This window comes from Mixophyes fleayi, chromosome 8 (genome assembly GCF_038048845.1).
Source record: "Mixophyes fleayi isolate aMixFle1 chromosome 8, aMixFle1.hap1, whole genome shotgun sequence".
Classification (NCBI taxonomy): domain Eukaryota; kingdom Metazoa; phylum Chordata; class Amphibia; order Anura; family Limnodynastidae; genus Mixophyes; species Mixophyes fleayi.
In genome coordinates, this window is record NC_134409.1 from 105081885 (window position 1) to 105097739 (window position 15855).

Here is a 15855-nt window from a genome sequence, read left to right on the forward strand (position 1 = left end):
GTGATATTGAGGATAAATGGTGGCCTTTTGCAATGTCACAGCAAAATAACACAAAAAGGCATAGTTGTCACACCACACTGGGACATGGTCATGCTGTGCTGTGGGTGTCTTTATGCCACATGAGTGTGTGCCTGGTGCTTTCAACAATAAACAATTCCCCTTCCTTAAAAAGACCTTTGAATTGCCATATGTGGCAACTACCTCCCAAAGTTGCGACAATCAGGATGATAGGAAGGTCCCATCAAATCAGGACTGTCCTGCCTGCGTCAGATCATTTAAGAGGAATGCAGTGTAAATGTTCATCGGCAACGAGAAGGGAATGGTGAGATGTAGAAAAATCAATCAGTTGCAGACATCCAATCAGCTTCTTGTGGTTTTTAAAAGTGGGGCAGAGCGAGTTGGAGCAGTACATGAGTGAATACACAACCTACATCCCATGTGTCACATTAAACACCTTTTATGTTTCGCCTGACATTGCTCCTGGCACAAGCAGACATGATAGAGAGATGTCTGTGTTGGAGACTTTTATTCCTGATTCATATTGCTTGCAGCAAAAATATAAATACATACAAGATTTTTATATTGAAAATTTCCTTTTAAGGCAAGAACATGTTTTTTAAATTGAACCTGTGAGTAATATTTGTAATTTTCCTGATCTGCAGTGAACAATTTCACATTGTTCTAGTAGTATAGATATTCTCACTCATCTGGGCATTCTCTGCAAAGATCTGTGTTCCTGAATCTCGTATTGTTCCCTTAGGCAATAACCAGCTGCTACTGTAACTGCATGTTATTAGACTATCAGTTTTGTCATGGGTTGAGCAAGTGGGAATTGACCTGGTACATCATTACACAGCTGCGCTCAGGGATTTCCTCCATAAAATTCATCAGCATAAAGATCAACAGATGCTACCGGAAATCATGTCTAATTAATAAATAAATATGCATATCAAATGGCTTCATCTCATGTGTAATGATGTAAAAGCTCTAGTAAATATCATATTTTTCTGTAGTTTGGACAAATAACTGATATGTGCCAGACCTCTCAAATGAGTTAAAAAAAAGAAATCTATTCCGCCGCCGAAAAAGGCGCTATCAGCACTAGGCTATGACAGCCATTTATGGCCCCCCAGAATGGGGTCCCAACGCCATTATGTCGACCAGTCCTAGCCTGTTTAGCATGGGGTTGAATTCTCTAGGGCAATGGAGCCTGCGATGTGCACCCCATGCCAGGAAATCCAGCCCTGCAAGCACTATCACTGCAGTGGATGTGGGATAAAGCACTGTGGTGGATGTGGGATAATAAAGAGATAATTGGTAAAATTTTTGTTTTGTTTTTTTTGCTGGTGAACTACAGGTCCCAGCAAGCCCTAAATTATTTGGGAATTCTGGTGCTTGTAGAACCACAAGTGCAGGCATACCCATATTTTCTGTTGATACAGATAGTGTATGCTAGAACGGGACATGTTGGAAGAGATGGGCATAGAGTATACGTCATTTGCAGCTTGGAGGCAGGGGGATGAGGGCAGACAGGGCAGCACTAATCAGAGCTCATTAACGTCCACACAGTCCCCCGTGAGCTTTAAAGCAGGAGGAGGGGGATGATACACTCATGATAGAAGTCACTGTCAGTCAGTGACATTGGCACAGCCTTAAGCATTAAATTGCGGATGAATGAATGTTTGCAGATGCATGTGCAGTAGATATAAGAAGGACCAGAGCATTGCTGCAGTACTTTGAAGCAGTGTTAGACGGACTACAAAACCGTAATCAATTATTTGTCTATTTTTATTTGTAATTAATTAGAAACAAGCTTTAGTATTGTGTTTTTATTTAACTTTACAAAGTAGTTTGTGTTGATCAGTGATGAGACGATTCCAGTAAATCCATTTTGGTTCCATAATGTATAGTAAAATTAAATAAAGTCAAAAAAGTTAGAAGGGAAGACATTTATAGCCACTGTGGATGCTCTCTGTGAATATAAAGTGTCTATTAGAATATGCGCTTTTCATTCGTTATATAGCTGTGTAAACAATAATGCAGCATTGCCTTACAGATTATTATAATTAGAGATGGTCACTGCCCCCGGTGTTTTGGTTTTGGATCTGGATCACCTTCGTGTTTTGGTTTTGATTTTGGCAAATCCGGTCTTGCGTGTTTTGGTTTTGGTTTTGTTTTGCAATTTTTGTAAAAAATAAAAAAATTTTGGTGTAAAATAACCTAATTTAGTCCTCCACCTGTTTCTTGGATAAGTGAGGTAATTCTAAAGCTAATAAATTATGAAAAAAACATTTTAATCCCTCGTAGGCCGTCCTTAATTCTAACACTTGCCTGCAAATTATACAGACAAGCCTGGTTGTCTACCTCCTCCATCTTTGAGTATTGGCAATGTAGCCATCGTCTTTGGGTTTATATTACACCCTCCACTTGTAGTTAAATAGAAAAAAATGAGTCTACATAAACTGTACGTTAAATAAAAAATGGACAAAGGCAGTTTGGTGTCAGTCTGTGTTAGCCCCCCCCCCTCCACTTGTAGTTAAAGAGAAACAAATCAGCCTGCATAGACTGTACGTTAAATAGAAATGGAGAAAGGCAGTTTGGTGTCTGTCTGTATAGACACCCCCCCCCCCCCTCCACTTGTAGTTAAATAGAAAAAATCAGCCTGCATAGACTGTACGTTAAATAGAAATGGACAAAGGCAGTTTTGTTTCTGTCTGTATCAGACCACCTTCTCCACTAGTAGTAAAATAGATAAAAATTCAGCTGGTATAGACTGTACAATATAAATAGAAATGGACAAAGACAGTTTGGTTTCTGTCTGTATCAGACCCCCTCTCCACTTGTAGTAAAATATAAAAAAAATTCAGCCGGTATAGACTATAAAATATAAATAGAAATGGACAAAGACAGTTTGGTGTCTGTCTGTGTACGACACCCTACCCTTATTGTGAAATTGACAAAACAGCAGCCTTTCAAGACTGTACGTGATATAGAAATGCCCCAAGTCCCTTTCCTATTTGGGGGTAGATTACACCCTACCCTTATATAGAAAGTTTTAAAAAGATGTTGTCGTCATCATCTTCAGCATCATCCTCCCCCTCATCAGTGTGTACATCATCTTCACAGACTATCAATTCATCTCTTGTTTCATCTCTTGTTTGAATCCGCCATTAGAGAACTGTGAGTGCTTGGATGTCTTTGATGGTGAAGGCCTTACTCGTGGAAGATGTAGTTCATTTTTATGAACATCATCTTCTCCACATTTTTTGGAATTAACCTCCTAAGTAGATCACTTACTAGGTCCCCGGCTCTGCTGAATACTCTTTCAGAGTACACACTGGAGGGTGGGCAGCTTAGGTATTGCAAAGCAAGTTTGTACATGGGTTTCCAAATGTCCTGTTTTTATTCCCAGTAAGGAAAGCGACTGTGACATTTCCATATCAATTACCTCCTGAAAATAATCCTCCACCATCCTTTGCATGTTAATACTCGGATTGGATGGAGTTATGGGCAAGGTCACACATTTTTTTGAAAAATCTTTCAAACCAGCCCAGATTTATACTGTTCTGGTCTGCCTCCTGCGTCATCCCTGCTTCTCTTTAGAAACTGCAATTTGGTGCCAGAACCTCATGTGCCAGAATTGCTGCCACTGGTGCCACACTGCTGCCACTGGTGCAGGACTTACACAAACAACCTCATCCTCATCGACATCCTTATTACCGCCCTCGTCGCCTACACAAATCTCCGCCTCATCCTCTTCTAACTCCAAAGTGGCATCCTCAATTGGTGTATCGCCGGCTACACTCAGGCACACATCATCATAAATGCTGAAAGGGCCCTGCCAAATATCCAGAAAGTGGAGCTGCCAAATATCAGCCCGGCGGGCGCACAGGCGGCTGCATCACATGTCACGCGATGCGGCCATGTCATCAATGACGCGGCCACATCAAGTGTCATGTGATGCGGCCGCCTGTGCGCTGCTAGTAATATTCAGTTTATGTGGACGGCACTGCTTGCATCCACGGGGGTGGTGGGGGGGGGGGCCCAGACAGCGCTTAGACTGAGCGGCCCGGGGGGCAGATGCTCCCCTGTACCCCAGCCCAGCCCGCCCCTGCCCTCCTTTATGGGTACACTAGCAGAATGCTTACGATTGCACATACCACTGGTGGATGGACTCTCCACAGGGATTGGTGTCATTTCTGATTCTGAGCATATATTTTCCTCTAATGCATTACTGTTTTCTTGCAGCTTGGCTTTCACGCGTAACAGTAGTTGTGCACCACTTTTGGACTCCAAATTACTTGGTCTTGCTTGGTCACGAGTGACCGTACAAGAAGAAGTCTCAGTAACATTTTTCGATCTGGTACTAATAGAGAAAGACAAAGGCCTCATTCTTACTTTGCCACTGTGTGTGTAGAATGGCATGTTGGCAATTTATTTTTTTTATCGGCAGTTAACTTTTCCTCATTTACAGTTCTTTTTCGCTTCAACACAGTAACATTTTTTGGGGGGTGTGTTTTTTTCCCTGATTTAAAAAGACTATCTACTTTTACATAGGCTTTACCAGATGACGTACAGGTAGGACTACCATCAGGACTGGTGCCAGCACATGCTTGCTGATCCTGCTCATATGTGGACTGATTTGAATCCATTTTAATGAGCCCAAAGCACTTGTAGTGCAAAAGTGCAAAATATTAAATAATTAGTGCTGCTAGATAATACTTTCAACACCAGAAAAATTGTTGATTCCCACTGGGGAATATGGGACACCCCAAAGCACTTGTAGTGCAAAATATTAAATAGATAGTGCTGCTAGATAATACTTTCTGCAGCCAGAAAATAGTTTCTGTAGGAGGGAAGATGACACCCCAAACAGTTGGTAATGTTTGCAAAAATGCAATATGGGAGAGGGGAAGGCTGGTGAGGAGAGGGTTACAGTAATCAAGACGGGAAATGATGAGAGCATGGATGATAGTTTTAACGACATTCTGAGAGAAGAAAGGCCGGATGCACGCAATGTTCCATAAATCCGTTTTGTGGATCTAGGTGGTGGACCCGTGAGACTTCCTCATTTATATTTCACAGCATTTAGATAAGTGCCTGTGGAAGAAGTGAGGAACACTGGGAAATGGAAGGAGGTGAGAGCCATTACATCCGGCATCAGGAAGGTAGAGACAGGTGGTAGGTATGCACTTTCTTTCCTCTTTCCACATAGCCAGGGGAAAACAATACCACCCAGCCAACCCATTGCTACCAGGTTAGATTATATGCACAGCAAGCTTTGGGGGGGTAATCAATTGACGGCGGGATCGCCGAAAATCCCGCGCTCAAAGAATATTACTGTTAATACGGTAATTACTCGCTGGATTTCAGCTCGCAGCTCCCTGAGCTGAACCAAGTGTGAACATGGCAACTGGCCTTGAATCCACATAACAAAACCGCGCTACTCCCTAACTGCTTGGCCGGTGCTAAATCTGGTGGCAGGTGACCACACCCCCCTCACGACTCACAATAAACCACTTACGGTGGACCTCTTACCTTTACCATATTTTACCCTTACAAGAGTTAACTTATCGACATGAAATAACGACACAGAAACTTGAATTGGCGATTGAAAGGTCAGGAATTTATTAAAGGCGAATATGCTAAAGAAAATTGGTGGCAAATCTAAACAGACCAATCAGTCTCCAGGCCACACCTGTAAGTTGTAAATTCCGTCCAAACTAATTTGGACCCGACTAGGCGTTGACTTATTGCCCAATACCTTTAAGTGGAGAGTGCCTACCACGCCTTAAAATTAAAGTTAAATTAAATGTATGCATCACTTAAATTACAACTAACGAATACTCACTCCTATACTGAAATAGGGAATGGGTGGGTGGGCAAACTCTCCAGACGGTAAGAGGAAGTTGAAACCTCTTCCTATATGTTATAAGCCTCTCTAAAAGCTAAGTCCTCCCCTTCTGTCCTTTCCGATTGGATGACTCACTTTTTCACTACCACCCATATAAATTAACTCTTGCTATGCCTGAACTTTTTCATCTACATGCCCCCGCAGCGTTTACATCACCTCGGGCTAATTCCATCCCTCTGTTAGATTAACCTGCTTCTAAGCCAGCTAAGGGATCCCTCACACAAAAAGGACCAAGAGTCACTTTACCTCGAAGGGAGCAGTGACCTGACGTCAATCAGCGATATCGCCGTATTCATCAGCCGCTGCCCGCAGCCCCCTTCCTACCTACTGTGCCTGCTCTGAGACGCAAGAGAAACAGTGATTAAAACACGAAGCCAAAAGCACTTGAATCAAATGGTGGGTGAGTAGGGGGGATCTCGTGAAGCAGATAATATATACATACATATATAAGGTGACCAGCCCTCCCACTTTTTCCCCTATTGGTCTGCCTGATCCCGGGATAATTTAACCCTCAAGGGTAAGTGCAAGCTATTGAAAAACACACAAGTATGCGGCTTAAGTGCGTTCGTCTTTAGTGACTCTTTTACATTTTTGCCGGAGAGAGGGTTTTTCTCTAAATAGTCAATAGACCCCTAAGGAGTCAGTCTATCCATTAATATTATTCGACAATAGCAAATATGCAAATCGCAGTGATACATATTTAAGTACTGCTTCAATGCATGATGCCGAGGCTATTCTGGGAGCCCCGGCGACGTGACCCCTGTGCTGTGATTCATTATTCCTGTTTACCAGCAGCTTAGCATTGCCGTTGAAAGGAGAAAGTGCTGTGCGCATGCGCACTAACACAGTAGCAGATTCTGCAAAGCCAGAGAGGCTTCAGCAGAATCCCATAGGAAACGACATGTAACGACATCTTGAGATGGTATTTTATGTGATATTGGGATGGAACTTGCAGGGATCAGGGGGTGGAGCTTATTTTGTCACAATTTTGCATTGGTAACTGTTGGGAGTGTCGAAGTCAGATAATTGGATATAGTCATTTTCAGTTAATATCTAACAACTTGATTGTCTTTGTCTGAAGTTATGCAAATAGCATGCTACGGCGTGGAGGAGCGTAACTAACCGCAACACGTGGCAAACACTTATACACGCATTTACACGCACACATACACTTGTAATTAGCTCACATTAAATGTAGTTGCAGCACATAGATGTTTGTGTATAAATGTAGCAGAGTTTATGGTTGATATTATAAGGTTATATACACGTTACTGAAATATAAGGTTCAGGTTACAGGAAACATATCATGTCTGGTATCATTATAATCCCCAATTTATTCGCAGACATCCGGTGCAATCACCAAACGGATCACGCCTTGCGTATGGTAGTTATAGATTGTAGGGAATAAATGATTAGAATGATATTGTCTGTGTAGTGTAAATAGACCAGTTTAAACTGATTCTTGGCGGGAAGATGGGAATGCATCTCCAGGAGAGCTGACCCCAACCCTTGGATATTTTCGTGTGAACTGGCCAATGACCTGCATTACACTGGACCCTCCTGAAGCCTGAGCCTATGGAAGCAAGCACCATTATCTGCATTGTTTTCACTGTATCACTGACTGTATATAAGTGGGGGCTCTGGGACCAGTGTGCAGTCTACTTGACCACAGCCTTCAGACCAGAATTACTGTACACTGGATCCAGAGCGCCTGCGATAAGTAACGGCTGCTCTTATTTTATTCTCACTTATTAATCTGTTACTTTTGCCAAATGAATCGAATTATGCTTTGGAACACATTACTGGAAGTGACAATCGTTATTGGATAGCAGCTAGACGCTCATAGCAGGAGGTGTGTATGTACATAAAAATACTAGCAAAAGTGATCTTATTGTTTGAAAATGTTCATAAAATGGTTAAAATTTTAATGTAGGCACTGGGAGTGTGAACATATACAGTGTATATGTGTATTTAATAAAAATGAAAGTGTTCCTAGCATTCCCTGGTGGTCTAGTGGGGAGTTGTATCCAGGGGAGGACTGGCAAATTCTAGCCCGGGGTGCAAGACTTGACTCAGCAGCCTATTAGGAACATTTTAATGGGAAAAAAATGCAATTGGCCCAATGACCCAGCCCAAGTTAGCCCACTGTGGGACTTGTCCGGGGGCCAAATACGCCCCAGCCCAGCCTGCCCCTGGCGATATCCCTCCAGTGGATTTCTGCCTCTGCTCCGTTCCCCACCTATGGGACTGGAGCTCTGTGGTGCCGGAGGGTGCCCCAATCCTTGGTGGACCAGCGGGAGGCTGCAGAAGCAGTCCTTGGAGTATGGAGAGCCAGGGGCTCCTTGAATCTGAACCCCACTGACAGCTGCAGCTCCATGGCTGCCGGAGGTGACTTGCAGCAGCACCTCCTGGATCAAATGAATCGCTGTGAATGCTGGGGAACCCAGCAGACAAAGAGCCATATTGGAACTCAGAGAGATCCAGGAATAGCAACCTGGGTATTGCTGCCCCGGGATATGGCTGTCTACCCCCTGGAGGCAATCTCGGCTACAGGTGGAGCTAGACTCCAAGGCGGGGTCCCTGGAAGTCTTTTTAGGCAGGAAATTTAAATAGAAATCTCCCGCCCTAGACAAAGTGACACCAGGGGTGGAGAGGAGGCTGAACCAGTCCCTGGCACTAGCAACAATGTTATAAGTGGGAAACCCTTCCAGGCTGATTCATGTGCAGGCTGCATGAATCAGCCTGGATTGGTTAAAGGGGCAGGAGGCTGAAATATCTCCTGCCCGGTTATGTGTGTAAAACTGTATAAAAAGAATCCAGTTGACCATGTAAAATATATATGCCCAGTGTGAGAGGCCAGGGTGAACCATCCACAGCAACCCTGATCTGAAGGAAGAGGTCAGGGGTACCAGCCCAGGTGCGCAGCAAGGGGGTACAATAGTAGTGCGAGTTACCCAGAAGGAAGTGGATCTAGGTGCCAGTGTTGGAGCCTAGTGGTGGCAGCAGGCTCCTCCTACTGCAACTGGAGGGGCATATTTGGGATAGAGAAAGGGGACAATGACAAGGCAGGCCCCGCTGGTCGCCACGCTGGTCGCCAGCAACATAACAGGGGGGCATAGGAGGTCCATCCTATCACAACCATACATACATTTTTGAGTTTTTTTGCATACAGCTGCCTGTTCTTGTATGTTGTGTCAAGTGTCTTGGTTTATTTGTATGTATATAATGGTGTGTAAGCATTGTGTTTATCCCTGTCTTTATGTCTGCTTGCATCCTTGTATATGTATTACAATATACAATGTTTACATGTAATTGCTAGCCACATTGCACAAACCCCTCTGTTCTCTCTCCATTGACAGCAACATATTCATATCCCATTAGTAGCTAAATTGCATAGATCCTGTCCCCAACCACATTTGTTAGGCCACGTGGATTCTAATGACCGCAAAATTGCACAAACCCCATTGCACAGATTATACCTCCAAACTTTCCCAATTTTGGTTGGACAGTTCTGATTATGGTGACAGACCTGCCTTCCCAATGGCTAAGACGTTTGTCCCGCCTACTGGTAATGTCCCGCTCACTGCTGCCCTGCACCTGACACCTCATTGGACTGCAAAGAAGCACATACTGCACACATCTGTCATTGATGAGTGCAGCAGAGTCAGGGGAAAGAAAAGGGTATGGGGCAGCCTAACACTTTAGAGGTGTGACACAGGTACTCCTTGTGACGCCAACACACTCCCACCATGAGGTGGCCACAACCCCATCCCGATTCCAAAAATTGTAATGTTCAGAGGTATACACATACTACATTGTTCATTACATACTTGTTGTACCTATTGTACAAATCTCATTTGTAGCCCATTTTACAGATACTTTTGCCAACCACACATTGCAGAAACATATTGTTATCCCTGCCACGTATTCAGAGACTATTGCACAGACCCCATAGCCAGACATATGGCATAGACCCCAATGCTAGACATTTTGCAGAGATGCCATTGCTAGACATATTGCACAGACCCCATAGCCAGACATATTGCACAGACCCCATAGCCAGACATATTGCACAGACCCCAATGCTAGACATTTTGCAGAGATGCCATTGCTAGACATATTGCACAGACCCCAATGCTAGACATATTGCACAGACCCCAATGCTAGACATATTGCACAGACCCCAATGCTAGACATATTGCACAGACCCCATTGCTAGACATATTGCACAGATCACATTGCTAGACATATTGCACAGACCCCAATGCTAGACATATTGCACAGACCCCAATGCTAGACATACTGCACAGATCACATTGCTAGACATGTTGCACAGACCCCAATGCTAGACATATTGCACAGATCACTTTGCTAGACATATTGCACAGACACCCAATGCTAGACATATTGCACAGATCACATTGCTAGACATATTGTACAGACCCCAATGCTAGACATATTGCACAAATCACATTGCTTGACATATTGCACAGATCACATTGCTAGCCACATTGCTCAGGCTTATTTGTTCAACCATGATATACAATGATTTTGAAAGGTATACTGAGGGGAGAAAGACCTTGCACAAAGGCCATTAATAGCTATCAAAATAGCGATCAACTAAAATAAATATATCGGTCCTGTATCATGAATGCTTTGTAAAAAAATCACCAAATTTTCTCATTTCTACAAAAAAATGAAAGTTAAGTAAGTAAAAGACAACAGTCAACTATGGTTTCCATCTAGAACATATAATTTTCCTACCTATCTATGACAGACCGATGTGCATCGCAAATCACAGTCTGTGATTTTTTTTTTATAATGGTTATTGGTATAATTTATTTTTGACATACTAAGTAGTTAGTGTCATTGTACTGTATAGAGGGAAATAATTAACCAGAGATTCAATGGTCGGCACACACATTGTGCAACTAATGTTTGTTCAGCACAAAAAACAGTGACAGCATGATAAAATAAGTAACTACATAAATGGACAAGTCACATCTCCCTGTATTGTAAATCTGCAAATCTTCCCAAATATACATCAAATATGATGTGTTGTTACATAGGACAGAGATGTGTACCCTATGGTGTGCTACCTCTATTAGGGTCCACCGACACTTGGGGGCCTGTTTGTTATAGAGAACCCCAGTATTAAGTCTGGTTTTTATTGCAGCTGATTGAAGTGATAAACAAATCACTTATCTTCAGTTTTTTTAAATATATAATACCAAGGCAGCTAATCATCACCCAGCGATACCGAACCAGTCTTTGCAGATGTGAGCATGTGTGAGCTGGCAAATGCACAATAAATTAAATAAAATAAAGTTTAAAAAAAGGAGGCATTTATTTTAAAATGTTATTTAAAAAATATATATTATTGAATAACAATATGCTTTTTGTCAGAATAATGCATTCTTCATTATTTTCATCTGTAACCCCATCCTTATATAGAAATAAGAGAACAGGTATTGCAATGGTACAAGTACTGCCGTGATAACTACAAGTACAAGTATTGCCACAGCCGACAATAGCTGGTGGTAAGCCTTTAATATATTGGATGACGCAATAACCATCTCTATTATTGGGGAAAACACCCTTACCCCTTCATTAATATGCCCCTTAAGATAGAGATAAGAAAATAAAGAAAGCTAAGATAAAAGTTAAACACTACTGATATAAGCAGCAATTTGTGTTTACATTCAGGGAGAACAAGTAAGTTAATGTTTGGGGAAAATACGGAAAGTTAACTGTCGTTTGACTGTAGGAATATCAATGTTCAGAAACTAAATGGGACATAAAATCATTTTTTTTGGTGTAATTCTGATACTTTTTCTCTGTAAGTCTCTTCAAAATATATCAAACTCTTTCTGTCAATGGTAGTTGGAACATATAAAAAATTCTGCAGATCTGCAGAGCATAGTAAATCAATAATTTGTATACAATTAGTAAAAGAAAACCCATTAAGTGGATACTTTAAAACAGGAACTATGAAGCTCTTTAAAGGTTAATGCGGCTAGTGCAAAATTAAACTACAGCTCTAGGAACAATAAATATATATAGTTAATTATTTTCACTAAATATTATTCCTGGCTGATTACAATTCAGTCTCTGTGAAGATTTAAGGTTGGTACGTTAAATGATAGACTTAACCAACCAGCTGTTGTGGAACTACAAGTCCAGGCGTGCATTGTCTGTCAGAGGCTGTCAGGGCATTCTGGGACATGTTGTTCCAAAATCAGGAGAAACAGAAGTTGTCTAAGCCTGATTTGGAACAATATAAAATACTGCTACTATATACCCCTACTAGAGTTATAATAGAGACATTGATTGCCACAGCTATAACATTTGTATGATATATGTCTTTTAGAGCCATCACTCACCTGATTTAGATCTTTCGGGGGCTTCTCCATAGAGGCCGATGGGGAATCAGGAAGGGGCAAATCTAATGACATTGTCTTCACTCCCCCAGTTCACCTGGACGTACAGCTCACAGCTCTGTTTCTGGGACATTCTGTGCCAGTTACACAAACCTTACACCACATCACACACCAGGCTGCTGTTGACACAGCCCCAAGCTCCCCACAGATCAGTCTTCTCTGGCCCTCTGGCTGTTTTGGAAAAGAGCAGAGATCCCAAGGGATACGTCAGCATGCAAAACAGGCTGTGATCAGTGCGAAAAACAGACATACACAGGGAGCACCATAACCAATGTACAAAACACTGACAAGAAGACAGGGAGCAGAGATAACCACAATCACAGAGGAACCGTGTGATCAGTGAGAACCAGAGCACAAAAACGTTCTCCAAAATCAATTTACACAAATGGTGTGACATGGACAGGTTAATACATACTAATGCTCACATCAGTAAGGGTCATCTGTAAACAACAAAAGTGTAAAACCGCTGTACAAATGTTATTTAATGATCTCACTTTTGTGCATTTCCCCCCAGCTTTATGGAAGAGAGCATGGATTTGTGGGCCAAGATGGCTGCATCTGTGGGATGCAAAAACTTTCACTGTCAGGAGTTGAGCGACTTGGGGGCTTTCCTTGGTAATTGCAGATTAATTGCACAAGTACACCAATTTTTACGCTAAAGTGAAAAAACAGACTTCATTGTGTGGATCAGAATTATTAAAATGCCATAAAGGGTTGGAGAGAGTGAATTTACAGTGGCATTCCCTGCATTGTGGAAGGCACACAGACTTTTCCACCCTGTAAAAAAGCTTGAAAAAGTAGATTGGGTTTCAGCCTATACTTATAATGAACAGACTTGCAGAATTTTTGGGAGACTTCGTATTTCGGGGAGTCCTCCTGGAAGAATAGACACCCTCCTGGATCCCAGCAGAGGCGGAGCTTAATGATTTTAGGAGAAAAACATAACATTTAGTTTAATGGAGAGGCTGGTTCTACAGGATGGAATTTTGATGTATAATTTTTACTGTTTCCACTGTGTTCTTCCGCTAACTCACAAAACTATCGGTGTTTCTAAAAAGAAGCACTGTGGAACTACACTTTTTTGAGTATGTAAAATAATAAATAAGTGTCTAAACAAACACACTTATACAAAAGGGATCATAAAGAAAGAGTCATACACCGGCCCCGTGGACGGGTACCGGCTTTGTTACCTCTCTCTCATAAGCGGTGACCACGGTATCCTGAACTCAGTTTTGCTTTACAGACTCCATCTGGTCTTCCATTCTGTGCATGTGTCAGCTACCACTCTCTCTTATGACCTCCTACCCGTTCCCATTGGCCTTGGCACTTTGGAGCGCTATTTAAACCTCCCATTTCCTGCTATCTGATGCCTGTTTTTTGAGTTACTCACTCTCATCAGGATTGGGCTTCCTTCGTGTGACTCCGGGTTCAGCTGTAGTTTCTCTCTGTTGCCTCTGCTGGAATGTCCACTGTACCTGTAATCCGCAGCCGTGTCTTGTGTTCCCTGTTCGGGTCTACCGCTCCGACTTCAGTGCTTTATTATTGGAACTCCAGCCTCATTAGGAACTCTTCTCACCTGCTGCTCTGAGTGACCATCTACAGATCAGCTAAGTTCCTTGTCATTACCTTTTCTAACTGAACTGCCGCTGTACCAGTAATTCACCTGCTGTTGCTCTGAGTTACCATCTAACGGATCAGCTAAGTTCCTCATTATTATTGTCTCCAACCGAACTGCTGCTGTAACAGTAGTTCACCTGCTGTTGCTCTGAGTTACCATCTAACGGATCAGCTAAAGTCCGATCTCATCATTGTCTCCAACCGAACTACCACTGTACTAGTAATTCATCTACTATTGCTCTGAGTTACCAACTATGTATCAGCAAGTTCCACATCGCTACTATTCACGGATGATGTCTGAGGTCCCATTGTTATTGTGCTTATATCTCCCGTAGCAGCCCCACTATCATATCTGCTTAGCTATATGTTCTGACCTTACCCTTGTTGTTGCCTTCATTGTCATTCTGCTCTACCATTGCTTTCCCTCTACATCAGTCTCTACCTACTGTTCTGCCACCACTCCTGCTGGGAACCGCGACTTGCGGTAATAGGTGCTGCAAAGTCCATGCCCTCTCCTAGGGGTCAATGGTGAATACCACCTACCGTTGGACTCCGCGCCCCAGTTCAAGCATCAGTTATTGGCAGATACACAGGACTCACTAAATATTCACCAGATTTCGTGACAGAAAGTGGTGTTAGGGGTAGGAGGCTGTCCAACCTTCTGTTTTTCCCTTAAGTCACTCAAACTGATCCCTGTCTCCCAGCTTGAGGATATTTATCCCAAATTTACAAGATTTCTTGAGACAAGGAGGGAGGTTGTCTCTCTCCCAGCTGCTTCAGTAGAGGCACTAAATAACAAGTACAGAGCAGTACAGCAGAGGCTACTTTGTACCTGCCTCCTACTGACATTCACAGCACCAGTTTATTGATAAGAGATGGTTTAGATCATTATTATAACAACCAGTATATACAGCCCCAGCACTCTAGTTGGTGAATATCAGTGGCTGCCTCTTATACAGTGGACAGCTAGCAATATTTACCACTTATAGGGGCCTGTTTATCATTTTTCTTATTGTGAAAATAACTATTTAATAACTTTGGATAGCAAAAAGAGAAACCTATCACTTCACAGGTCCCCTCTCTACTCAATTAACGTATAGTAGTCCCAGATTGGAGTCTGTAATGCTCTGTGACTACCAGAGATTGTAGCATTGAACAAACTGCGGTCTGTTATATTTAGTAGCCATCAAATTTGGTCTGTATGTATAATATAGCCACCAGAAAATAGTGTTTGTATTATAAGGTAAGCACCAGGGGTCTGATTCATTAAGGATCTTAACTTGAGAAACTTCAGTCTCCTGGACAAAACCATGTTACAATGCAAGGGGTGCAAAGTAGCATTCTGTTTTGCACATAAGTTAAATACTGACTGTTTTTTCATGTAGCACACAAATATCAACTTTAAATTTCAGTGTACAAATAAGCTATCAAGTATGTGTCTGCTACATGAAAAAACAGTCAGTATTTAACTTACGTGCAAAATGGTAATTTGCACCCCTTGCATTGTATCATGGTTTTGTCCAGGAGACTGAAATAAGAAGTTTCTCAAGTTAAGATACTTAATGAATCAGGCCCCAGATATCTTAAAATGTGGTCTGTATTATACAATCACCAACAGAGTTTGCATTTGCATTGTACTGTATAGTGGTGCATGGGCTGAGAATTATATAGTGATCTCCAGAACCGGGAGTACATTATATATGGGTCAATAGAATGCACTCTCTATTACATATCTGTATTGATTATTGGAATGTGCTCTGCATTTAATATTGATGTGACTCTGTTGCAGAGTCTAATTAACACCCTATAGAGAGCTAGGCAAAAAAGTGGTTTGGGTCATTGGGGTACGGTAGTGTAAAAATAGGCATGAATGCACACAAATAC

At 42.2% G+C, this 15855-nt stretch overlaps 1 protein-coding gene across 2 annotated transcripts in view; it reads right to left on the reverse strand.

The window, feature by feature from the left end:
* TMPRSS6 (transmembrane serine protease 6) overlaps positions 1-12545 on the reverse strand; it is a 99417-nt gene extending 86872 nt beyond the window's left edge. The window contains exon 1 of one of the 2 annotated variants that reach the window (XM_075183061.1): positions 12298-12545. In XM_075183061.1, coding sequence (XP_075039162.1) covers positions 12298-12369 — 72 coding nt within the window. In that variant the 5' untranslated portion in view covers positions 12370-12545. The remainder of the gene's footprint in view (positions 1-12297) is intronic. The other variant, XM_075183060.1, reaches the window with a different exon arrangement.
* Positions 12546-15855: the final 3310 nt, after the last annotated feature.